The sequence below is a fragment of the Dipodomys merriami genome, unplaced genomic scaffold (assembly GCF_024711535.1).
Source record: "Dipodomys merriami isolate MVZ:Mamm:240054 unplaced genomic scaffold, mDipMer1.0.p SCAF_34, whole genome shotgun sequence".
NCBI classification, from domain to species: domain Eukaryota; kingdom Metazoa; phylum Chordata; class Mammalia; order Rodentia; family Heteromyidae; genus Dipodomys; species Dipodomys merriami.
This window is the reverse complement of record NW_027204937.1, coordinates 15,292,622-15,318,712: the sequence shown is the minus strand read 5'-3', so window position 1 is coordinate 15,318,712 and position 26,091 is coordinate 15,292,622. Positions and strand designations below refer to the sequence as shown.

Here is a 26,091-nt window from a genome sequence, read left to right as displayed (position 1 = left end):
TACAGGGATCGTTATGGACACAGAGGCCCTGAGGTACAGCTGAGGACAGCAGACAGAGCAGGAAGCCTGTGGCTACCAAAGGGGCAATGTGCCAGAGCACTGCTGATGGCCACTCTTGCCAGAAGAAGATTAAGAGTAATAGCCATTCACCCAGAGCTTTATGGTTTACACCTGATACTCCATCTGTGCCACACAGCTGTCCAGAGGATAGGCATGGTGAAGACTATGATCCTCCATATAGAAGACAACCGCAAGGCACCTGGGTTCAGTGTTTGGCCTGAGGCTGCTCAGGATGTGGCCCCATTGGGTACTGAAGCAGGCCTTCTCTAGCTGCTCTGGCTACTGCACCCTGCCCAGAGTCATTTTTGCCAAGCAGGGCCTCTGGGCCCAAATGGACACATTTCCACTCTCTGAACACACCAGAGGAAACCCACAAATCATTTATTCTTTGGTTGTCTACATAGACACTTAAATACTGGGCTGCCGTCATGCAGCTGCTGTGTAGGCCCCAGGGTGGCTCTGGGCCTGGGTCCTGAGCTTTCAGTCAAACCCAAAGAAGAGCAGTGTCCTGCCATGTCCACTCAAGAGCAGCAGTAGCACCATTCAAAAGGCTGGGCAGGGTCCCCTTGGATCCACAGCCCTAAGAGGCCGGCCAGTCCAGAGTATAAGACAGAGCTCCTCCTCATGGGTCTAATCTCATCCACATGTGACCTGGATGCTTATCATAGTTCATCTTTGGCTCTTGATTCTTTGTCTGAGAGAGACTCTTCACTAGGCTGGAGGAGGGGCTGTTCCTGGGGAAGGTCCATCTCTTCTGGGCTGAATAGCATCTTCACCAGGTCGTCTGCCTGCACTCTGTCCTGCAAGGGTAAACAGTGCTTGCTCAGAGAGGCCTGGGACAGATGCCACGCCCTCTCTCAGCTGCTGCTTCCTGAGAGAACGATCAAGATGCCACCAGGGAGGCCTTCAAGCCCATCTCCTTCCCCGTGGGCCCTAGGCCAATGAAAACAGGTGAGGAGGGGCCCAAGGAGACCCAAGGGCTCAGCACTGCTGTCAGCTTGACTCCCACTCCATCTTGTCCCTGTTTACAGGTAAGGAAGAAGGTCCGGGAGGACAAGGCAGTGTGAGCAACGTCCTATGCCTGTCACGCCAGTGACAATGCCAGAGCTGGGTTCCATAGCCCAAGGGTGCCTTTCATGACTTTGCTGCTGACAGTCGGTTTGGGGGACAGAGGAAGTGAACCAGGACTCTTCCAGAAACGGATCCCAGAAGGCAAACATCTTACCCGCTCGCTGTGTCTAGGATCCAGTGTGAACCACAGGGCAATGGCACAGCGCTGCCCTCTCGTGACAGCCTTCACTCCGTGTGGGTTTTCAGTGCCTGAAGAGAATCCCACGGCCCTTCCACACTGGGGCTGCACCTCTGCCTAAAGTGGAAAGAAAGCAGGGGTCCATAGAAGAAAGACTCCAGAGATCCATGGGATCCCTAAGAGCCGGGACTGAGGGCAGGTTCACCTGGCTGTTCAGAGGCCACTGCTGTAGCATCTAAAGCCCCTGCTTAGGAGCAGAGCACTGGCCACAGGGAATGCCCAGTGGGTCATTCTGTGTACAGCACTATCAAGACATCAGCTCCAGTAAGCAGTTTTCTGTCCCCAAGGAATGAGCACCAGAGAATGCTCACCGTCACAGTTTTGGCATCTAGTTCAGTGAAATAGAAGTTTCCTCCATCAAAATCTCCATTCAGGTAAAGGATGGCACTAGGAAAAGCAGAGACAGCGAGACAAGGCATTTTTCTAAGCTGCAAACATGGCCCGTAGGCTCCCCCTGACTCTCTCTAGAGACTCGATCATGCTCCTCTGGGTGCCCCCAGTGTCAAGCCTACTCACACCTTCATACTCCTCCCTCCACCTGGGGGCTGAGGAAAGGGACTAGACTTTAGGGAGGGCTAGTCTAGCCTTTGCATGGGCACATGTGTACTGAGGATGGGGAGGCAGGGTAGGGCAAGCACAGGCCTCCTTTGAGCCACACCTGCCACTGCATTCACCTGTAGTCCCGGAAGGTATAGGCAGGGGGCTCCTTGATGCACACGAGGGTCTCAGCATTCAAGATGCAGTTGTCCACGTGGACTGGATGGCTATTGTCCTTCCTCTCAGCCTGTGCCTCTGGGGCCAAGGTAACCCGTAAGTACTGAAGCATGCAAGATACATTGCAACTTTCCTGCTGGTATTGGGTAGGAGGCTCTCAAAATGTATTTGAGTCTAATGAAATGGTCAGGACGATACAAAGCGAGTAGGGTATAGTCCACACAACTACAGGGCTCCAACAAGGTAGCTCTTGGGCTCAATGACAAAACTCCAGTGTGGCTAGACTTTATGAAGCAGAAAAAGGCAGAGATGGGTACAGGGTAGAGTGAATCAAATCTCCAGCAGGTCTATAGGAAAGGGAAGGATGAAGGAGAGAAGTGAAGAATGCCAGCAGAGGTGAGGTTAAAGGTCGGGCACTGGTGGCTCACGCCTATAATCCTAGCTACTCAGGAGGCTGAGATCTGAGGATCACAGTTCAAAGCCAGCCCAGGCAAGAAAATCCATGAGACTCTTATCTCCAATAAACCACTAAAAAACAGACATGGCACTGTGGCTCAAGCGGTAGAGCGCTTGCCTTGAGCTGAAGAGCACAGAGACAGCGCCCAAGCCCAGAGTTCAAGCCCCACCACCACCAACAACAAAAAAGGTCTTGCCAAGTCTTTCACTGTCTGATGCCTCTTCCTGGTTTGTCACTGGCTATGCTGGTGCTCTTCCACCTTGAGGTGGGACACAGTCTTATGCCTGACATATTCCTTTGGGTGTGGCCAGATTTTCCTAGAACTCCACACATCCTAAAGGAGACAGCAACACTCTACTTCCCATCATCTACCATGAGTACGTTAGTGCTAGGGGCCCTCAGAAGGCTATGGCATGACTAAGGGCAATATGGCTGGCTATGGGCCATGCATGATCTATGCAATCTGGCTATTCTGTATCCCTGCTCAGGAAAGCAAGAGGATTGTGACAGGGAACAAGGAAAAGCCTCACAGTTCTCTGACTTGCAAATTAAGTAGCTCTTCCACAAACTGGGTATGAGAGAGATTCCAGTAATTCATCTAAGGTCTAAGATCTATGGTCTAATAGATCTATGATCTAGTAGATCATAATCAGTTGAGAGGACAAGACATACTCCAGAATGTAGTTCTCTATAACATGGCAACTTGCTTAGTTCCCTCAGCGTCACCATTTTTCCTCTCAATTCCACAAACACATTTATCTCCAAAACTGCCATCACCTCCTCTGAAAGCCTTCTTGCCCTCTACTAGATAGGCTGACTGCAATTCCTCCTACTTGCACTTGGATATCACCGGTGTGTTTGAACAGGTACACAAACTAGGACGGAAGGCCTTTATCTCCCTATTCTCAGTGCCCAGCACAATGCTGGCTGCCTGGGCACAGCACACTCAAGGGATGGCAATACTCACCTCTGATTGCAGTGCGGCATACCAGGTGGGAGTAGGAGAAGTAGAGTGGGGTGTCCAGGCGGAAGTAGGACTCCATGACGCGCCGCACCTTCTCAGTCACATTGTAGTACAAGTGGGCGCTTTGAAGAGGAACTTTCCCTTCCTGTCCCAGCTACAACAAGAGACTGGTAGTCAACTGCCCCGAACACCTCTCTGGGTTGGCAGGGGCACCGTGGCAGTAGGCCATATGCTGCCAGCTCCCACTGCTTTGCTGCTAGTGGCTCTCCTCTCTGCCATCCCTACATTACCCTTTCCCTTCCCCTTCACACTCCTTGTTCTGAGTAACCACACATAGGCTCTCTGGACTCAGTTGTTCTTCAGAAAGCATGCCAGCAGCTCTGGGGATCAGCTCTGTCCTGCTTACCTCACTTTATTAAATTCTGTCTAACAATCAGGATTCAGAAGTCCACCTCATTCAGCATAACTTACCCGCACTCCCTTGTAGCTAGAATGTTAGCAATAAAGTGCATTTTCCCTTTTCTACCACTGTCCCCAGCTCCTCCCTAAAGCTTGAGCTTCCCCTTCCTGCTGTTCCCCTCTGCTCCATACTCCACAATGCCCAGGATCCATTTTACCTTGAGGGCTTTGAAGACGGTGACACCATAGAACTTCTCATTGGGGGTGTGTGGGGAGGTCTGACCTCGGTAGCCATCTCCTGAAGTTGCAGCTGCCTAAGAGGCACAAAGATAACCGTAAGCCACAGGAGCTGAGGTCCTGAGAAGAAAGTAGGCTATACCTAACAGGTACTTGGAAGGCAGAGATGTCAGACAGACCCTGGGGAGAAGATGCAGTGGTCCCTTACATTGGTTAGTCTCTGCAGCTCTTGACACTCGTTTTCAGAGATCAAACCATCCATCACAACCCGCTGGGAGCCATTCAAGACTTTGGAGTTCATGGTCAGACTGATGCCTTCATATAGCAGGGGGCCTCCTGAAAAGCAATGGCTGGGCTGGTTAAATCTGGTAGCAGCTGCCTATTCACTTCCAAATGCAGAGTGATTCAAAGGATAGAGCTTGGAGTTGAAAGATGAGACTCAAGTCTTTGTCCTAGCTCCGCCACCAAAAAGGGCTAGCTCCTGAACCTTAACAAACTGAGCACATATACATTCTCAAAATAGATGCTCCAGAAATCAGGAAGAACTGAATTTGATCCCTGGCTTCTCCACCTATTAACTGTGTGACCTGAGCCAGTTGTTTAACCACTCAGGTTAATTTTTAATTAGTTAACTAGTGTGTTTTGTGTTTTTTAAACAGCATCTACCTTAGAAGTTTGATGTTAAGAATAAATAAGTTAAGAGCTTAGATTAGTATTTGGCTTATAGCTAGTTAATGCTCAAAAATGGCTGCATGGTATCTCTAATCATGATCACCATTTATGTATAACAAGGATCTTACCATATGCCCAATCCACCTTGAAGTAGTTGTAAGAGACAGAAGTTGTGAGTAAAAGGCCCATAAAAGCAAAGGAATGCTGAACACATTCTTTTCTCATGCTGATCCAGCTAAATTTGCCACTGTCAATTTAAGCATGGTAGGGCAAAGGCCAACCTTTCTCCCTAAGATGCTAGGGTAACTCTCTATGCTGACATCATACATTCAATGCCATCAACATGCCAAGGCCAAAGGAAAGGGGCTAACACTCCCCACACAGTCATGTAACACCCAACAAAAGGCAGACTGCAAAGCCCCTTGATGATCAAGGAAGATCAAAGGGAAGCTTTTAATAGTGTATCTAAAGTACTTTCAAGGGAAGAGATAATGGGAAGTTTATTAAGAAGAGGGGCAAGCAGGAAGAAAGATATGTGCACCAAGGGCAGGCTCAGGGAATGAGTAGCAGCCCTGCTCTCCTTGATACAGAGAAGGGATGGAACACACAGGTGAAAGCAGGCTTGGGAAGATGGGCCTCGATCAGAGTGGAGCTATCACACTAGGCCTTCCCTAGTCTGGAGGTTTGGACAAGGGAGTCAAAGGAGTCGAAGACATCAGAGTTTTGAGTCCTGGTATCAAGAGAGTGGTAGAGGTCAGGAGCACAGGGTTTGGAGTGCAGAGGGTTTGGAAGGACGAGTTTTGTGTCAGCTGTAACTCACTGAAATGAACACACTAGTCTGTGACCCAGGAGTCTTACTTCTTAGCCAAAGGCCCATTCTCAGGGTTCTCTTGAGACAAAAGTTCTGTTGGTGAGTTTGGGAGGATGCTGAGCAAAGGTAATTCTACATACTTGTCATGCACTGCTAGGGTGACTGGTAAACTGGTAACTGTGGAGAGATCTGCCTGGCTGGGTTCACAACACCACATGTGCCCGAGCTCCATCCTCTCACCTTCCCGGGTCAGTCTGCTAACATCCAATGACTCCTTGGTCTTCTCTTCCACAAGGGTCTCGATCTCCCTCATAAGGTTGCCGATCTCCTGGGAGATGCGGACAGCAGTTTCCCGTTCCGATCTGTGAGCACATACAGCTCTGAGGACAGTGCTGAAGCCAACCCTGACTCCCACCCCAACTGCCCCGTCTGCATCTGCCCACCCCTTCCCAGGAGTTCCCATCTGCCTGGGCGCAGGAAGCCTCAAGTGCTTCATCACTGATCCAATCATGCAGTTTCTTCAAGGCCCTCACTTCTGTTTTTCTTGCAGTCTCTTGGGAATGACCTCTTCTGGAGTCCATGAATCCTGAAGTGTGTCAGGATAACAAGCAGGGTGACTTCATTAACCTTCCAGGACTTAATGCATGAAATGAGGCCTCGAGGGGAAAGCTGCCTCCCTCTCTGCCTCCCCTGAGGTGCTAGGGTGGGAGCTCTCTAAACTTCAAGGTTGCATTAGATTCAGGACCAGGGCCCCTCTCCATCTGCCTCTCATTTTGAGGTCCACATATCCCATGTTCAGCCAATGGTCTTCTCCTCAGAGTTGCACAGGGCACCACTCCCCACTGTTGAGAGCTCTTCCTCTTTTTCCCCCTCCCCTCCAGGTCCCACCCTGACTCACTGGATCCACAAAGGGAATTCCAAAAACATCATAAGCGAAGAAAAGTAGTTCCTTCTCCAGCAGGCTGCGCTGTATGTACTCCTGGGCACTCTGAGGAAATAATGGGGAGGAATCCTCTAGAACTCAGTGTTAGTCAGCCCTGGGTGGTCCTCCCAGGTATTCTACACTGTCTTGGTTTACCAGGGTCTCCTCTCCTCACCAGCATGGGATGTCTGCTCCCCACTTTGGGTGACAAGTATCAAAGCCTTTTCCTGACTGGCACAAGCCTTCTGAGGGTGACATACCAAGTTTCCCATGAAGGGAAATGGCCCCTTGATTGAGCTTCCATTCACTGTATAACAGAAGATATTATAACCCTCAGGAGATGTGCAATGTGCCTCATGGGAAGAGTCCTTGGCTTCCATGGAGTCACATTCAGGCAGGGAGCTAGGCGCTAGGCCTTTCCTGTGGCACTTATGTAATCTCAGTCAGCTCTAGGCTGGCACTGTGATCTTCATTTTACAGAGCAGAGGGACGTGTACCTTGTTTAAAGTGACACCACAGGAAATACAGGAGCAGAGATCTCATTCAAACTCAGGTCTCTTGAGTCCTCAGGTCTATGTGCTTCCTATTCTACCACCCCTCAGGCTGAGCAGACTCTAACCTTCCCAGAGGATGGACGGCTACACAATGGCCAGGCCTGGCACTCTGCCCTCCCATGTGTACTCAGGAGGTAAGGCTTACCCTGGCAGGGAAACTGAGTCCTTTCTGGGTCACATTTTTCCCTAGGTGCCCTGCTATGTTCCAAGCAGCATAAGAAAGGAAGAGAAAAAGGCATTGTCAAGTGAAATCAAAGATGAGACAGTTCAAGAAGTTGGTGAGTCCTATAGACTACTGTGATTACCCAAGAGGAAGATGGAAGTTTTTTTCCCTAAGGAGTTTAAATTATTGGCATCCTCCAAACCTCTCCAACAGTCTACTGAAGCCAACCCCACTGTTGTTCACTTATTCACTAACAATGAGTTTCTGTCAGCTATCTATCAGCAACTGTGCTAGCATTGGGAAAAGAGCCACCACTAACCAACCACAGGCCATTGCACAAACTGCTTCCTCTATACATCCTCACCTGTTACAGTGGGCAGGAGAGTGCCCACCTCACAGGGCAGCTATGCAGATTAAACAGGAAGACAGCTGAGACCACCTAGCATAGGGCTTCACCTGGTCAGGGGCTCAACCTTCTCTCTAGAAAGAGTTCTGATTAAACATAGTGGATTGACCACATGGGTTATTTTCTATCCCTTTCCTAGACTCACTAATACCACTATTAAAGAAACTTGGGGCTAGGAAGGTGCCTCAGTGGTAAAGTGCTTGGCCTTGCATACAGATGAGGCCCTGGGTTCGATTCCTCAGCACCACATAAGCAAAAAAAGAAAAGGAAAGAAAGAAAGAAAGAAAGAAAGAAAGAAAGAAAGAAAGAAAGAAAGAAAGAAAGAAAGAAAGAAAGAAAGAAAGAAAGAAAGAAAGAAAGAAAAAGAAAAAAAGAAAAGAACTTAGCTAGGTGCTGGTGGCACATGCCCGTAAGTCCTGGCTACTCAAGAGGTAAAGATCTGAGGATTATGGTTCAAAGCCAGCCCAGGCAGGAAAATCTGTGAGACTCTTTTTTTTTTTTTTTTTGGGTCCGGTAGTGGGGCCTGAACTCTGGGCCTGGGCGCTGTCCCTCAGCTCTTCAGCTCAAGGCTAGCGCTCTACCACTTGAGCCACAGCGCCACCTCCGGCTTTTTTCTTATGTGGTGCTGAGGAATCGAACCCAGGGCCTCAGGCATGCAAGGCAAGCACTACTACCACTGAGCCATCTTCCCAGCCCTCTGTGAGACTCTTATCTCCAATTAACCACCAAAAAACTGAAAGTGGAGCTATGGCTCAAAATGGCAAAGTGCTAGCCTTGAGCAAAAGCAGCTAAGGGATAGCACTCAGGCCCTGAATTCAAGCCCTACAACCGCAAAAAAAAAAAAAAAAAAAAAAAAAAAAAGCAATAACCAAGCAAGACAAAGAAATGGGAAAAAACAAAAACAAAAACAAAAAAAACAAAACAAAACAAAAAACCTTCTTAAAATCAGATGATCACCATCTAGTGGCCAAATAGGACAACTACGAAGAAGATGGTTTCCACACAGAAGAAGAATTGGAAGAGGATTATTGCTACTGGACATTTGGGATTCTATAGCGGTAAAGGAGGAAGCCTGGTTTTCCTCACAGAGTAACAGTCTTTGTACAACATAGATATTCTCTTTGTTTTACAATGAGATGGAGAAGGCACAACGGGGAAGAAAACGAGAGAAAAAAATAGGTGACCGAGATGAAGGCAGCAGCGATGATGCCAAATGGCATCGTGTCCAAGTGAGGGTGCCAAGGGGGACAGCAGTCTGCTCTCCAGTTTTTCTTTCTGTGCCAGCTCAGTGATGCATGTCTGTGCCCAGAGGTTGCTGTGAGGCTCAGCATGTTCCCCAAGTTCTCTGTATTCTTTCCTCCTGGGAGACAAGCTGAGCCTAGACATGTACCTCACCCTACACTGGCAGCAACTCTTCTGCCCTCTGGTTGTCATACACCTGACAGCTATTCCACACAGAAACAAGGCTCTCACCTCACGGGGACTGATGGAGTTGGCCTGTTCTTCTCCAAGTGTAGCTGCATAGTAGGCCAGATTCTGGTTCATTACTTCGTCATTAGGGAAGAAGAGGAGGTAGGTCTTGGCACATTCAATAGCTTGTGTATAATTATCAACTGCAAAGCAAGGAAAGAGGTTGAAAAGAAAGAATCTAATCCAGGAGACTTAGGAACTACTCAGTGTGTGGTCTCAATAAGACTTTGAGCCATCAGCAACAGGTCAAGTGGCTTTTGCTACATAACTGATATCCTGGTTCAGGGAAGGAAGTTTAGAATACACACAGAATACATAACTGAGTTGAAAATGTTCTATGTCCTCAAGGCTAAGTACTATTGAAAGAAAAAGACATGGAACTTTCTGCATGCCTTCACCTTTAAAAATTCACAACTTGGATTGGGAATGTGGCTTAATGGTAGAGTACTTGCCTAGCATGCATGAAGCCCTGGGTTCAATTCCTCAGTACCACATAAAAAGAAAAAGCCAGAAGTGGCACTATGGCTCAAGTGGTAGAGTGGTAGAGTGCTAGCCTTGAGCAAAAAAAGCTCAGGGACATGCCTAGGCCCTGAATTCAAGTCCAGGACTGGCAAAATAAAATAAACTATGACAGAAAGAATGAGAAGGAAGCCAGGTACTGGTGGCTCAGGCCTGTAATACTAGCTACTTAGGAGGCTGAAATCTGAGGATCACAGTTCATAGCCAGCCAGGGCAGGAAAGTCTGTGAGACTGTTATCTCCAATTAACCACAAGAAAACTGGAAGTGGCGCTGTGGCTCAAATGGTAGAGCACTAGCCTTGAGCTGAAGTGCTGAGGGACAGTGCCCAGGCCCAGAGCTCAAGCCTTACAACTGACAAAAAAAGAAGAATGAGAAGGAGAGGAAAAGGAAGAGGAAGAGAGAGAGAGAAGGAGAGAGGGAGGGAAAGAGTAAGAGTGAGAAACAAAGATGGAGAGACCAAGAGAGAACTCCTAGAATCCCCTGTTCCATTTTCTGGTTGCTGGACTGACTTCCTGGGCCACAGGCTTGTAACAAAATACCCAGAGATCACATAGTATCTCCTACAGCATCAGAAGAAACCAGACTTGTTGAAGACAATAGCTGTAGGCCTGGCCTAGCTTCATAGTTATGATAATGAAGAAAGGAGGGAAGAAAAAAAAAAGAAGGCCTTACTGTTATAATAGGCAAACTGCAGGTAATTATAATGTGAAGGGAGGAAGTCTTCAAAAGGCTTTTCTCGGCTTGGGTGGGAAGCCAGCTCGGTGACACAGTTCTGCTTACAGCTGAGGACTTGGACATAATGATCTGAAAGGAACCAATCACAGGAATAACTAGGAGGTTAAGTTTCAGGATGCAAATTCTGGTTAAGATGGACAAATCCCAATAGAATCCTACTTTGGTCAGACTCCCAGACATAAGAAGTTTAGGAATGAGGCTGCAGATGCTGTATCCATGTTATCAAGACACCGAACCTCACAGCCCTGGTGAAGCAGCACGCACCTGTTATGGCCTGGAAGAGGTCAGCATTGTAGTCTAGGTAGTTGTAGCCATCGTAGTCATAGGGCCCCTCGCAGAGAGCACGGCATTCCTCATCTGCCACAAAGTACTCTTGCAGAGCTGCCTCCAGGTGGGGCACAGCTTCCTGTGGCTGCTCCTCTGAGTACAACCGCACTCCAAGCCGAAACTCGTGCTACTGGGAGAAAGGAGTACTCAAAAGCAGGTCCCAGAGGAAGCCCTCTGCCTTGCCCTTGGCCACCATCACCTGGGTCTTAATTCCAGCTTTTCAGTTATGGATGGAAGGGGATAAGTAACCTGGGTGGCTTGGCTGCTTCAAAATGAAGGTCTTTTGTAAATTTACAGACACTTAACTCTTGATGTAGGAGAAAGAGGTAAGATTATTATAATTCTTACAGTTTTTCTGTTTAAAGTTTTCAAATTAACACACTGTGTGTGTGTGTGTGTTGATTCTGGGGTTTGAACTCAGGGCTGGTGTGTGTGTGTGTGTGTGTGTGTGTGTGTGTGTGTGTGTGTGTGTGTGTGTGTATGTGTGTGTGTGTGTGTGGTTTGAACTCAGGGCTGGTGTGTGTGTGTGTGTGTGTGTGTGTGTGTGTGTGTGTTGATTCTGGGGTTTGAACTCAGGGCCTGGTGCTGTCCCTGAGTTTTTTTTTCCTTAAAGATAGCACTCTACCATTTGAACCACAGCTCCACTTAAGTTTTTGGGTGGTTATTTGGAGATAAGAATCTCAGGGACTTTCCTGCCTGGGCTGGCTTTTAATTCTGATCCTCAGATCTCAGCCTCCTGAGTAGCTGAGATTATAGGCATGACCCATCAGCACCTGGAGAGGGAAAGGAAGAGGGAGAGGGCATAGTGTAATCTCAGTAGCACTGGGGAGGCTAAGGTCAGAGGATCATGAGTTCAAGGCTAGTGTGGGCTACATAGTCCTGTTCCTCCAAAGAACAATAATAAAGAGAGACAGAGGGAGAGAAGCAGGGGGTGGGAGATAAAAAGAGATAAAGTCTTCTTCACCATATGAGGTTTGGCCTCAAGGTCCTTGAAATCGGCCTCCTTCACTCCAGACATAGTTTGGTAGTAGTCTAGGTTTTGCCGCATCTCCATGTGCTCAGGATTACCCACGAAGAAGGTGTGTGCTGCTGCTACAGCTTTCTCCAGCTTATTTATCTAGGGTGAAACACAAAGATATAACTCTCACATCTAAACTGCTCTCAGCCTCCCAAGCAGCCAGAGGGAGTGACCCATCAGTGTCCAGCTTTGTCTTGTTAGCTCTAGACTGGCCTGGAACTCACAATCCTCCTGTTTCAGTGTCTCAAATGTGGGAATTACAAGTCTTCACCACCACATCTACTATATCCCAACTGAAAGTTTACAGTGCAGTCTATAGTTAACAGTAAATCCCAACCTCCCTGAGCCTTTTTTGAACTTATACTCATCCAATGTGCCCAACCTCTGCCAGCCCTAGCAAATGCACCTATTGCTTATTACAGGGGACACATACTGGAGTACTGAGAGCAAAGAGATCTGGGCAGATTGACAGCTGTTCCCCAAATCAGGTTTAGGGCTTTCCAAAGTCCGTAAGTTTCAATGGTTTAAATGGTATAAATATTCTACTTTAAAATGAAGAGCACACTGTAGGAGGAATGCTATGAAGACTACTGCCTGAATACGAGTTGTAAGATTCAAATGTATGTAGTAATTGAGCTAAAACACACACACACACACACACACACACACACACACACACACACACACACACACACACACAAACTTCTAAGGCTTCAAAGATAGGAATAGGGCAAAAAGAACAGTTAACGATTAAACTGTGCATAAGAATCCTCCTTGAATTTTTTGAATATGTACTATGCATATGTTATACTTGTACAACTATTAAGTTATATGTCTAACCTATAGCTTAAAGATTAATCTGTATCTTAAACACAGAAGAAAGCTTGTCAAGAATTCTGCCAAAGAAATTCTAATAATGTCTCTATTCAATTATGTTCAAACTTTGTTTCTTTACATATTCATAAGATCATTTATCCTCAAACCACTACATTTTGTTCTCAGTTATTATATTACTCTTAAAGACAACACCAAACAAGAAATAAATAACTCATATACTAACATCAGGCATGTAATACAATATGCCTTAATTATTTTACATAATATGATTTTCCCTCAAACCACAGATGTTGCTAAAAGGAGAAAAAAAATCTTTAAAATTCCTTATCATATATCTTTGTTTTTCAGTGCTTGATAGGCAATGTACTCATTACCTTACTCATGTAACGGTCACCCCTCTGTACAGTATCTTTACAATAAAAAATATAAAAAAAGAAAAGTTGCGCTATAGGCTGCAATGCGGCCCACAGCAATGGAATCCAGCATATAAAAATAGCATAGTTCATATTTGGAACCCAAAATAAATAAATGAGTATCTACTTGCCCTTGGTTATCAGACAGACTAGGAACAAATCTAGGGTTTAATGACTCACTTGCTGGGCTTTATACAAGTTACTTTGCACTCCAAATTCAGTTCCCTAATCTGTCATCTATAGAGCACTCCAGATGAAGCTGGAGATGGTAAATACACAGTTTCAAATGCATGGTATCTTGGCTTGAACACCAGTACTAGAAAGCACATATTAAAGAAGTTAGGCCTCAACAGATGGCTCCATGTAATAATGAGAAATCTCTGTATCTCAGTTTTTTTGGGTTTGTCAGTCGTGGGACTTTCGGGACCTGGGCTGTCTCTGAGCTTTTTGACTCAAGGCTAGTGCTCTACCACTTTGAGCCACAGATCCACCTCAATTTTCTGGTGTTAATTGGAGACAAGAATCTTATGGACTTTCCTGCCCAGGCTAGCTTTGAGTTGCAAATCCTCAGGATTTGTTCTAGGCGTGAGCCACTGGCACGTGGCTGATTTTACTCTCTTCTTTCAGCATGGTGCAGCCCTTCTGGGTTCTTTCTTAATCTGTTCTCCTCCCTCAGACTTTCTTTACATTTAAGACACTGGCATGTGACTTCCTCCACTGGATTCTGGTAGATAAAGGATCTCCTAATTCTTCTGTTTACGTTGCCACCACTTTTTCCTTTCAAGACTGATTTTCTGTGACTTCCAAAATTAGTATTCTAAAATCCAACTTTGATGATAGCTATCTGCAAAATTCTCCTCTGAATCTGCCTGGCCTCACTTAACTTTCTTTTTTTCCAGTTTTTTTAAATTGTTATTATAAAGGCTGCTGCCACTCCCCACACTCATTCAGACATCAGTCACAGGAGAACTTTTTCCTGAATACAGCAAGCTTGGGTTCCACTTCTCCATCTTTATGGAAGGGCCATCCATCCTAGCTAGCGATACTGAGGACAAGCTCAGTTTCACTTCTTCTAATTTTTCTGAGACAAAGCTAGATTTCTCTCTCCTTGGTGCTCTCATAGCCTATCTGCATATTCCTTCTACAGAGACTCTTAGCAACAAAGTAAGACAAAATAAAGAAATAACCAAACATTTTCATCACCTGTCCAATAACTGACTTCAATAACTGTCAAAACATTTTGAGTAGTACATGTAAGTGATATATCCCAATTCTTTTGGACTTGTAAGCCCAGTATTCTTCCCAGTAACTTAGGAGGACTGGAAGGGAACTAATTGCACAGCAGATGCCCATGTAGATATGAAAATCGGAGGTCCCTAAGAGTCTTGTAAGTGTCTTTAGAACTGTTAAACCATGGATATAGTAGATACACAGTACAGCTCCTTTTCCCCCCTCCTCAATAAAATGGGACGAATACCATCTACCTCGCAAGGACAGCGTGAGGATCAGGGCAAACGAGTTAATACACGCAAAAGGTTTAATACGGTGCCAAGGAAATGCATGCTGCCAATCGTGACCATTTGTATGCCCGGGCTTAGGACACTGTGGCATCCCTAGAAAACCCTTATTTTCTTTGGAAACTGACAGACTAGTAAGAGGGTCCCCCGCTACAGGAAGGAGCCAGGCAGCCCCTGCTGGCGACGTGGCAATCCCACGTCCTGAAAGAGCGCTGCTGGATTCGGCAGCAGGAAAAGCATCATCGGAGAGCCAACCGGAAGGGAGATACTGTACGAAGCTTCTGGCTTCTCATGTGGACAGTTAAAAATGGGAGACCCAAACTGCCGTTTCCATTCCCCCTAGAAGCTCAAACCCCAGGCTGGACCCTTGGGCTTAGTATCCGTCGAGGAGCACAGAATCGGACAGGACGGCTCTGCCGCGGGCAGGCCCCAGCCCTCTCCAGGTCCGCGGAGAGCCCCCGGGCCAGGCCTCCCAACCCGACCCTAGACCCCCCCCCCGAGTTCCCCAGGTGTCTGCGGTCACTCTTGTCCCTGAAGGAGCCCGAGTCCCAGGCAAGTCCGCACCTTGAAGTAGGCGACCTGCAGATAGTTGTAGGGGCTCCGCTTGTGGAACTCCAGCTCCAGCTCCTCGCTGAGCGAGTGGGCGGCCGGCGGCCCCAGGCAGCGACGCAGGCAGGCGGCGCGGCGAAGCAGGGCCCCGAAGAAGCCCAGGTCTTGCAGGGCAGCGGCGCCCGCTGCCTGCGCTAGGCTCGGGGATGAGCCGGGGTCGGGCTCCCACGGCAGGTCGGCTGCACACCGGGTGCGGCAGCGCAGGCGCAGGGCGCGCAGGGAGGCCCGCGAGCGCAGCGCCCGCTCCATGTTCAGGACCACCCCAGCCCAGTCTCCGCGCGCGTAGGCCGCGGTCCCATCAGCGTAGAGCAAGTCAGGAGCCGCCATGTCCAATCCCGCCTCAGACTCCACCTCGGCCCGGGAGACGGCGGCGGCGACCGCCAGCATCACGGCTAAAAACCTCCACACGCGAGCTGCCATCGCCTTAGCGGACCTAACGGGGCGCCGGGACACTCGCCACAGAGGTCCTAACCCCACCCCCGCCGGAGCTCCGCCCCCGAAAGAAGCCCCGCCTCTGAAGCCATTCACCGCCGGCTTGAGGCTAGTGCACGCCTCTTTTGCTTTTAACCAATTAGAACCACGATCTTCAGTTAGAGCCCCGCCTTCGAGCTCAGGCCGTATCCAATGGCTAAGGAATACGGAAGCTCCGCCCAGAGTCGTTGTGCGTTCTTTTCCGGCTGGCTAGGTTGGGGGTAGTGGTGGGGTGTTTTAGCGGGCTGTTATGGAGGCCTCGGCGGCTCGGGGGAGGGCAGAGGGAGGTACGGCGAGTCCCGATGTGCCGGTGGCGGCAGGTCAGGCAGGTACGCGGGGAGAGGGTCTTTGGGGAGCAAGAAGGCCCCGGGGGAGGCCGAGGGCGGGAGCTTACGCCTATGTTCCTGTGTGTCCCAGGAACGCTGGTGGAGCGCTCCGGGACGCCCGGCGGCCTGGCCCTGGTGAGCCCCTACCACACCCACCGGGCCGGGGACCCCTTAGACCTCGTGGCGCTCGCCGAGCAGGTGCAGAAGGTGAGGAGCTCGGTGCGTCTGGGAAGTGAAGGAAAGCCATCTTCGTTCGCAGTCTGCCCTGCGTCTTTCGGCTCGGGTCTCACGGCCACTTAGAAGTGGTGTTCCTTTATTTTATGCTGCTTCCTATCAGTGACCTAATGACTGGTAAGAGTGCAAGGACTCCGAATTCTGTTCCGTGTCCTCATTCCCCTAGAGACAATATATTCCTAAACCCAGAGCTTAGATATTGATGACCAAGATACGAGGAAAGGCAAAATACTGGTTAAAACACTGGAAGTTTGACATGTCTTTTTGAGTGTGTATGTGTGCCGGTACTGGGCTTGAGCTCCTACTCTCTCTCCCTTATTAGCCCTTTTGCTTAAAGTTGACACTTCCAGCTTTTTGGTGGTTAATTGGACACAACAGTCTCAAGGATTTGTCTGCCCCTCTGTCTCCCAGAGAGAGAAGAGTAGCTAGGATTACAGGTGAGCTACCACGGACTGGTTTGGAAACAAGTGTGTGTGTGGCTTGGAAACAAGTGTGTGTGTGTGTGTGCGCGCGCGCGTGCCAGTTCTGGGGCTTGAACTCAGGGCCTGAGCCCTGTTCCTGAGCTTTTTTCACTCAAGGCTAGCATTCTACCACTTGAGCCACAGCACTACTTCTGGCTTTTTCTATGTATGTGGTATTGAGGAATTGAATCCAGGGCTGTATGCATACTAGGCTAGCACTCTTCCACTAAGCCACGTTCGCAGCCTTGGAAACAAGTCTTAATCCTTTTAATATTAGCCTTAATCAAATGACTTCTCTCTTATTATTATTATTTTTTATTTACATGTTTTATTTGGAAATGTTTATGCCAGAACAGTGAAATTAAACTTTAGAGACAATGGATATCATTAGCTTAGTTACCATCAGTTTATTATAAAAGGGAGATATGGAAATTATTTACATGATGAAAGATCTCAGACCTTCCATGGAATGGGCAGCTTCACAGGATGCCATTTTAGTGATGTATTCACTCTACATACTTCCCAAGAATGTCACCATCCCTCAATAAGAAATAATCCTTGTCATCTAGAACTACTTTGGTGCCTCCATATTCTGGGAGAAGAACTTTTATCACCCACTTTCACACTAACTGGCTGGATTTCTCCACCCTTTCCTTTAGAGCCCGATCCCACAGCCACTACTGTGGCTTGCAATACTTTTCCTTGAGACTTTTCTGGAAGCATAATGCTTCCTTTGGTTACAGTTTCAGCTGCACTCCTTTCGACCAGCACTCGGTCAAACAGAGGAATGAACTTCCTAAATGCTTGTCCGGCCATGACTCTCCGCAGTCGCCACTCGGACTCTGCTCTCACGCCGACGCTGCAAGGAGAGCTCTTTTATTATTTTTGAGAGTACCAGGGTTTGAACTCCAGGGCCTATACTTAATAAGCTGCTACTTTACCATTGAGCTTCACTTCTAGCCCTGGACTGCAGCTTCTTTATACACCCTCAGAGAAAAACCAAATTCAGTGAGAAGCTAAATTCTTTCTTATTACTTGTCAAGATTTCCAGTTGTGGAGCTCCTTAAGTATGCACAGATTTAAGGCTTGGCGGCTTAAACCTTAGAAAAAGTCAAATAAGAAAGGTCTCGCTTGTTTGTTTGGTTTTGTTTTTTGCCAAATTAAAACCTTGTTTCTCCTCTTTTTTAGAGAGGTGGTAGCAAAGTACAACTTTTATGGATTAGGAGAATATCATGTGTCTGTTTAATCAGATCACTTATTGGAAGGGTTGCTGCCAGGAACAAAATTTTGGACAAGCAACCTTTTTATGTGTTACTGAATGACCATCATGTTTATCACAATGGCCTGAATAAAGGAAAGAAAAACACAGTTTTTGTCTTTCATACTATAATATGGTAAAATATAAAGGATACATTTTGTGCTACCTCACATTATCCAATATAATCAGTCTCTGAGAGCATGAAGAAAAAACACTCTGACAAACAAATTGAATCAAACATATTTACTATCTGTGTACTTAAATTTCCTAGGAGGAGGGGCTGGGAAGGTGGCTCAGTGGTAGAGCGCTTGTCTTGTATGCATGAGGCCCTGGGTTCGATTCCTCAGTACCACATAAGCAAAAAAGAAAAAAAAAGTGGCGTTGTGGCTCAAGTGGTAGAGCGCTAGCCTTGAGCTGAAGAGCTGAGGGACAGCGCCCAGGCCCAGAGTTCAGGCCCCACGACTGGACCAAGAAAAACAAAAACAAAAAACTTCCTAGCAGGAATAACTTCCGTTATTTCACTTAATGTGTGTTCACAAAGCTTGGGAAGTTTGATATTAAGGTGTGAATTTTGAAATCTGACTGATCTAGGTTCAAATCATCTGTTAGTGTAAGCTGTGAGCCACACAGTTTTACTGACTGAATTGGAATACCTGTAGGATACACATACATTGCTCTGAGTCTTTTTATTGGGGGGGGGGTGGTCTGGTGGTGGGGTCTGAACTCTGGGCCTGGGCGCTGTCCCTCAGCTCTTCAGCTCAAGGCTAGTGCGCTACCACTTGAGCCATAGTACCACTTCTGGCTTTTTTTTTTTTCTGCTTATGTGGTGCTGAGGAATTGAACCCAGGGCCTCAGGCATGCAAGGCAAGCGCTCTACTACTGAGCCACCTTCCCAGCCCCTGCTCTGAGTCTTAATTCCTAAAATGATGAGGTGTAGTTATCATCTCTAACTTCATAAAGGTGTCCTAGGAATTTGGGTTAGTATTTAGTAATTCATTATAGGAGTGCTTCATTTCTGCTTTAATTAGATTATTTGTTTACACCAACTACTACCTTAAGAAAAGGTAGTATTATTGTAAGAATACTCCTAATCCAGACCTGCCTTAGCTTTAGAAACTAGCTGCTTTGTCATTGGCTATATGGCCCATCTGTCCTAGGAACTAAATGTAGGTTTGGTGGTTTTTTGTGTTTTGTTTTTTTTTTAAATCAGGAGTTATGAGGCCCTGCACTATCCATTCCTGCACCCCTCTTTCTTCTGCCCAGGGTGGCCTTAAACTCTGGACACACAATCCTCCTACCTCCTGAGTAGTGAGGACTACAGGTGTGCACCACTGCATCAGGCTCCTTAAAAAAAATAAACAATAAAAAAAGAACCCAAAACCAAAACCCTTATTTTGTAATTTCCTCTCACCCTTCTCCAACTGTGTGAGCCTCAGAAATGTCTGAAGCTTTGCACTATTTCTGGGTTTTTTTTTTCTGCTTATGTGGTGCTGAGGAATCGAACCCAGGGCCTCATGCATGCAAGGCAAGCACTCTACCCACTGAGCCACCTTCCCAGCCCCTGAAGCTTTTTTTTTTTTTTTTTAAATTTTATTGTCAAGGTATGTATAGAGGGGTTAAAGTTACATAAGTAAGGTAGTAAGTACATTTCTTGTTACCCCCTCCCTCATTTTTCTCCCACTTTCCCTCCCCCTCACAATTTTGTACAGATCATTTCCAACATTGCTATTGCATTGGTTCACCCTTTGTCCTTTGTCTCACCATTTTGTTGTTCCCCTTCCCTTCCCTGATTCAGATATATGTCTATCTGAAGCTTTTATCCTACTTGTTTTGTGATCCTTCCCTGCTTTTAGACCCAAGTCAAATGTCACATTATTGTTGGCCTTCCTGTCTAAAGAAAACCATACCCTACCCCATCCAAAGATAGTATTACTAGCTGAAGATGAATACATTTGAGCCACACATACATTTCAGTTCTTACATTCTTCATCACTCCTTATTAAGCTACTTATTTTATTCATTTGTTAGTCTTTGATATGTGTCTGTCACATAATTGTAATACATCATAGTGGCTTTAGTTATCTTTATTTTTGCTGATGATATACAGCATCTAAGCTGTTCTAAAAAATATGGTGGCCATCAGTTACATATGGCTGCTGGACACCTGGATTGTGTGATCAGTGTGATTAAGGCACTGAATTTTTATTTTATTTCTGCTGGTACTGGGTCAAAACTTGGAACTCAGGTCTTGCTCTACTTTTTCAACTGCAACTGGTGCTCTACCACATGAACTGCACCTTCACTTCCAGCCTTTTGTTGGCTAATTAGAGATAAGAATCTCAAGATTTTGTTTGTCTGGACTGGCTTTGAACCACAGTCTTCAGATCTCAGCCTCCTGAGTAGCTACTAATCAGTGCCCTACTTGAATTTTAACTTTAAATATTTTGAGTTTTAAAACTTGATAATTGGGGCTGGGAAGGTGGCTCAGTGGTAGAGTGCTTGCCTTGCATGCCTGAGGCCCTGGGTTCGATTCCTCAGCACCACATAAGCAAAAAGAAAAAAGCCGGGAGTGGTGTTGTGGCTCAAGTGGTAGAGTGCTAGCCTTGAGCTGAAGAGCTGAGGGACAGCATCCAGGCCCAGAGTTCAGGTCCCATGACCGGACTCCCCCCGCTAAAAAAAAAACAAAACTTGATAATTGGGCTGGGAGTGTGGCTCTGTGGCAGAGTGCTTGCCTAGCATGCATGAAGCCCTGGGTTCGATTCCTCAGTACAACATAAACAGTAAAAGTGGAAGTGGCACTGTTGCTGAAGTGGTAGAGTTGTAGCCTTGAGCAAAAGAAGCTCAGGGGCAGTACCCAGGCCCTGAGTTCAAGCCCCAGGACTAGACATAATAATAAAATAAAAATAAATAAAAAATAAAACTTGATAATTGAGTCATTATTGGAATTTAAGTATATTTGGGATGGTTTGAGTATGTGGATTTGTTTTGTTTGTGTTCAAGCCCTGGGGCTTGAACTCAGGACCTAGGTGCTATCCCTGAGCTTTAATGCTCTACCACTTGTGCCATAGCTTCACTTCCAGCTTTATTTGGTGGTTAATTGGAGTTAAGAGTCTCCTGGCTGGCCTAGCTTCCAACCACCAGATCCCAGTTTCCTGAGTAACAGTGATAGCAGGTACGAGTCACCTGTGCCAGGCATGGTTGGCTTTTTTAACTTTTTTTTTTTTTTTTGTCAGTCATAGGCCCTGAACTCTGGACCTCTTCAGCTCAAGGCTAGCGCTCTACCACTTGAGCCACAGTGTCACTTCGGCTTTTTCTGCTTATGTGGTGCTGAGGGATTGAACTGAGGGCCTCATGCATGCAAGGCAAGCACTCTACCACTAAGCCACATTCCCAGCCCACAGTTTTTATTTTTACTCAATACATTCATTTATTCATTATCAATTCATTAGAATATTTTGTGCCAGTCCTGGGACCTGAACTCAGGGCCTGGGTGCTTCCCTTGAGCTTGTTTGCTCAAGGCTAGTACTCTACCCTTTGAGCCACAGCTCCATTTCTGGCTTTTTGGTGGTTAATTGGAGATGATATTATCAGGGACTTTCCTGCCTGGGCTAGCTTTGAATTGTAACTTTCACATCTCAGCCACTTGAATAAAGTTAGGATTATAGGCATGAGCCACCAATGCTCATAACGATTTAAAAAATGATGATTACATGTTGAAATTTTTTTTTGCTATATTGGATTAAAATAAATATAAAGTTTTGCTTTTAATGTGGTTACTAGAAAATTTAAACATGACTTGCTTCACATTTCTGTTGGGTAGTTGCACTAGACTATAGTAGTGCAGACAACTCAGGTAGAGACCTCTCTGTTTGCTAATGTGTGGAGTGCCTAATGTATCTGTCATAGTAATTGCTGGAATTTGTGAAAATGATTGATATCATTTACATGTATAATTTGTCTTTATTTATAATACTGGCGTATAGCTGACTTTATTTTAAGATTCTTCAACTAACCAGCAAATTCTTTTAGTATTTCTTAACTTCCTAATTTACTTCTGATTTCTTTTTCTTAATCTAATTTGAATGCCACTGGAAATTTAGGTAGATATGATATAATAATCCAATTGAGGTAACAGTCATATTAACAGATACATATCAAATTCTTCATTAGCAAATGATAAGAGCTATATCACAAATGTCTTTTGATATATATAGTAATACCCTTTCCTGATTTCAGAAATAGTTAGACATGAGAAAGGAAATGAGAAACCAAGGAAATATATTAGACGGAGGGAGAGTATAGATATTCATTATATTTGGGATTAAGAGAGTGGGACATATTGGAAGGCCAAAGAAGTTCAGTACTATTAGAGTTCAGGTAAAAAGCAATGGAAACAGACTAGAAGGAGCAATTTATTCTGTGGTGTGGGATGATGACAGGGTAGGCATTTCCTAAGCAGTGTTATTTGAGCTAGGCCTTTGGGTGGGTGGGAATTTCCATAGAAACAGTGAAAATAGGAATTGTACTTTAGTCACACTGGACTCTAAATGAGAACATCATAGAAATATCAATAGTTTGGTTTTCTCTCACCTACAGGCTGATGAGTTCATCCGAGCAAATGCTACCAACAAGCTGACAGTCATAGCTGAGCAAATCCAACATTTGCAGGAACAAGCCAGGAAGGTAAGAGAGACCTTGTCAGAGAGGCTTTCATCTTCTTCATTTAGTTCACATGATTGGCTGAACTTGCTTGCAATATTATTCCTCCTAGCCATGTAGAGTATTCTAGTAAAATAGGTGTGAGCCTAAGAGGTTTTGTGTTAACTATGATAAAATACCTGAGGCAGGCTAACTTTATAAAAAGGTTTATTTAGCTGACAGTCTTGGAGGTTTCAGAGAAAAATTGCTGGCATGGCTCTGCTTAGAGAGAACCCTCCTGACTGCATCTAGTCTCAGCAGGAACATATGTGTGAGGAGAGAGCATTTCTCTAAACAAGGAGCCAGAGATTCAGGGGTCAGGTTCAGGCTCTTATAACAGCACATGTTTGCTCATGCTTTCATTCTTGAGCTCTCAAGAACTCTTTGCTTTAGGCTGGGCATGGTAGCATGTATCTGTAATCCCAGCACTTAAGAGTGTGGAGGCCAGAAAATCACAAGTTTGAAGCCAGTCAGAGCTTCAAAAAACAAACAAAAAACCCAAATCAAAGGAATAAAAAAGGAACTTCTTTCAGGAAACTAGTATTGCCTTCTTTTGTGTGTGCATGTATATGGTGTGCGCATGCATGCGCACGTCCAAGCACCAGTACTGGGGCTAGAACTTAGGGCTTCTCACTCTCACTTAGGCTGGTGCCTTGTCACTTGAGCCATACCTTCACATCTTGGCTTTTTGCTTATTAATTGGAGATAAGAATCACAGGGATTTATCTGCCCAGGCTGCCTTTAAACTTTGATCCTCAGATCTAATTCTGTTGAGTGGCTAGGGTCACAGGCATGAGCCACTAGTGCTCAGCTCAGTAATGCTTTCTGAGAACAGCATCTTAGAAGGAACCTGTGGGGTCGCCTGTTGGGGCCCTTCCTTCACATCACCACACTAAAGACATCAGGTCCTTTTCTTTGTTGGAAGGCTCTATTATTACCTCAGTCTCATTGCTTACTATTGCTCTGTTTGACTGGTTTATATCCTCTTGGTTCAACTTTGATCTCTGTGTATAAGTACCTGTTATTTCCAATCCTTTACTTAGTATACTTCTGTTAATCTCAGGTACTGGAAGAAGCTCGCAGAGATGCTGACTTGCACCATGTAGCTTGCAATATGGTGAAAAAACCTGGCAACATTTACTACCTTTATAAACGAGAGAGTGGTCAACAATATTTTTCCATTATTTCTCCAGAGGTAAGAATATTTATTCTTTACCTCCAAATTGACTTCATCCTATGAGAAATTTTTAGTATGTGTGTGTGAAAATGTAGGCACGTGGATTGGTAAATGATTTTTTAGATTATTAAGGCGGGTGTGATGGTACCTACCTGTAATCCCAGCACTTAGGAGGCTAGATGGGAGGTTTGCCAGGTCAAGGCTTACCTGGGCTACATGGTGAGTTCAAGGCCATTATGGGCTATATATGTAGCAGGACCTTTTCTCAAAAAACAAAATGAAAAAATAAACAAACTGGGCTGGGAATGTTGCTTAGTGGTAGAGTGCTTGCCTTGCATGCATGAGGCCCTGGGTTCAATTCCTCAGCACCCACATAAGCAGAAAAAGCCAGAAGTAGCACTGTGGCTCAAGTGGTAGAGCACTAGCCTTGAGCTGAAGAGCTGAGGGACAGTGCCCAGGCCCAGAGTTCAGTCCCCACAACCAACAAAATAAATAAAATAAACAAAAAATAATAACTATTACATTAAATTAAAAAAAAAGAGTCCAGGCATCACTAAAAGATGTACATGTCGGGCTGGGAAAGTTGGCTCAGTGGTAGAGTGCTTGCTTTGCATGCCTGAAGGCCTGGGTTCGATTCCTCAGTACCACATAAGCAAAAAGAAAAAACCCGGAAGTAGTGCTGTGACTCAAGTGGTAGAGCACTAGCCTTGAGCTGAAGAGCTGAAGGACAGTGCCTAGGCCCAGAGTTCAGGCCCCACAACCGGACCCCCCCCCCAAAAAAAAAAAAAAAGATGTACATGTCTGTGACCAGGGGAGGATCGGATGGATAACATAACTGCTTTCTAAAGATAGTTCCAACTAATCTGAAGCAAAAAGCCCCAAAAGAAATCAGTAGTTTAAGTAGGAAGACAATCCAGCTTGCTTACTTTCTGCCCTCCTTTGCTTCTTTAGGAGTGGGGAACAAGCTGTCCACATGAGTTCCTTGGTGCCTACAAGCTGCAGCATGATTTGTCTTGGACCCCATATGAGGACATTGAGAAGCAAGATGCTAAAATCGGCATAATGGACAAGCTGCTAAGCCAGCCAATAGCCCTGCCCCCAAACACTGAGCCCACCTTCCAGGGACTAACTCACTGAATGTGGACTCTGATCAGCATCCCTCATGATGGGGTCCTGTCACTTCCTTATTGCCCCATTCTCTGCTTTGATGATAGAAGTCATGAGAACCAAAGACATATAGGTAAATCAGCTCCATCTTGGATAGAATATAAACGTTGTTAGTGTTGCTCTCAGATGGCATGGTAAGGAATTGCAACACTCTTTCTGGGGATCTGCTTGGGGCCACAGATACTTAGTCAGTCTGTTTCAGAGGATTGGCTAATGTACTTTCTTTATTCATCTCCAGCGGTTCTTCCCTTAAGCCAAAGTATTAGAGAAGGAAGAGTCTTCATTTTGGTCAGGTTGGTGGGTCATTTTCCAAAGGAGCCGGTTTTCAGTCTTTTATTTCAGACTTGAGGTTGAGCTATCTCAGAGCTGATGTAATGCCAGCTTCAGATTCACCCAAGAATCACAACATTACATGTAGGAGGATGATTGAAACCACAACAAACAACCAAATAAAACCTCAGCATGGCTGGATCAAAGTGAGTGAAGTTTTTGGGCTATTGGCAAGGGCTGGCTTATCTTTCTGCCCTTTCTACCTAGGAGGAAAAGTGGTCAGAGAATCCGAGGCAGTGGTAAAGGGCACATTGAGGTGCAGGTGGAGTAGAGCAGTCATCCTTAAGCTTCACAGAGTTTCAGACTTGGAAGAGATATAGAAGGCCACCACTGAACTACTGCATAATCCACTGGGTAGCTTTTCTGAGGCAGAGAGGTTGAGTTCATCCACAGATGACAGGACAAATCCAGTAATAATATAGCAGCTTTAAGGAATTGTGAAAGAGAGAATAGGACAGAGAGAGAGAAGAAAAAGAAAAAGAGACATCCTCTTTTCTCAGATTATGAGGCAACCCAGATTGAAACTCCTAATTCATAAACTGAATGAGCTTTTTGGCTAGATTATTCTTTTTTCCTGACTGGGCTCTTGTAAGACTTTATTCGTTTATTCAACCTAACTAGCTAAATTTATGGTATGTTCAGCATGGATGTACTTGAATTCACAATGCTCAAGTTTCTTTCTGAAGATGAATATTCCTTGTGTTGATCTACTTGTTTAATACTCTATCCTGTTCACAATCTTTCCTTATAAGCTCTATTCCTTGTGAGCTACAAACAGTCCAAGACCAGCACAAAAAATATAGTAAGGTCTACTTGGTCACTCAATATTGTGGGATATTTTATGGAATGGAACTG

At 45.7% G+C, this 26,091-nt stretch overlaps 2 protein-coding genes and 1 pseudogene across 2 annotated transcripts; 1 reads left to right on the top strand and 2 right to left on the bottom strand.

Annotated features, from left to right (window-relative positions):
• Positions 1-426: 426 nt before the first annotated feature.
• On the bottom strand, positions 427-15,572 carry LOC138803455 (prolyl 3-hydroxylase 1). Its single transcript, XM_069987490.1, has 15 exons — positions 15,070-15,572; positions 11,685-11,837; positions 10,658-10,847; positions 10,331-10,462; positions 9,142-9,281; positions 6,522-6,611; positions 6,157-6,209; positions 5,864-5,985; positions 4,349-4,476; positions 4,122-4,217; positions 3,508-3,658; positions 2,044-2,161; positions 1,681-1,756; positions 1,286-1,426; positions 427-860 (listed from the first exon to the last, which is right to left on the bottom strand). Exons 1-15 carry the CDS (start codon positions 15,532-15,534, stop codon positions 723-725), a joined length of 2,193 nt encoding a protein of 730 aa, XP_069843591.1. The 5' UTR covers positions 15,535-15,572; the 3' UTR covers positions 427-722.
• A 229-nt stretch (positions 15,573-15,801) lies between these two features.
• LOC138803454 (uncharacterized protein C1orf50-like) lies at positions 15,802-26,061 on the top strand. The gene is made up of 5 exons (XM_069987488.1): positions 15,802-15,914; positions 16,003-16,118; positions 22,461-22,547; positions 23,626-23,757; positions 24,691-26,061. The coding sequence occupies exons 1-5, from the start codon at positions 15,836-15,838 to the stop codon at positions 24,874-24,876; spliced, it is 600 nt and encodes a 199-aa protein (XP_069843589.1). The 5' UTR covers positions 15,802-15,835; the 3' UTR covers positions 24,877-26,061.
• On the bottom strand, positions 16,960-17,440 carry LOC138803275 (10 kDa heat shock protein, mitochondrial pseudogene; annotated as a pseudogene).
• Positions 26,062-26,091: the final 30 nt, after the last annotated feature.

Bases quoted from the DNA above. Each gene is read 5' to 3' on its own strand.
- LOC138803455 (XM_069987490.1), bottom strand. From the start codon at position 15,534: ATGGCAGCTCGCGTGTGGAGGTTTTTAGCCGTGATGCTGGCGGTCGCC. The intron at 4,218-4,348 runs GTAAGGGACCAC...TGTGCCTCTTAG, and splicing joins AGCTGCAGAGACTAACCAAT to GCAGCTGCAACTTCAGGAGA. The intron at 2,162-3,507 runs GTGAGTATTGCC...CCTTGGCCCCAG, and splicing joins ATGCCGCACTGCAATCAGAG to AGGCACAGGCTGAGAGGAAG.
- LOC138803454 (XM_069987488.1), top strand. From the start codon at position 15,836: ATGGAGGCCTCGGCGGCTCGGGGGAGGGCAGAGGGAGGTACGGCGAGT. The intron at 15,915-16,002 runs GTACGCGGGGAG...TGTGTGTCCCAG, and splicing joins GGTGGCGGCAGGTCAGGCAG to GAACGCTGGTGGAGCGCTCC. The intron at 23,758-24,690 runs GTAAGAATATTT...TTGCTTCTTTAG, and splicing joins TTTCCATTATTTCTCCAGAG to GAGTGGGGAACAAGCTGTCC.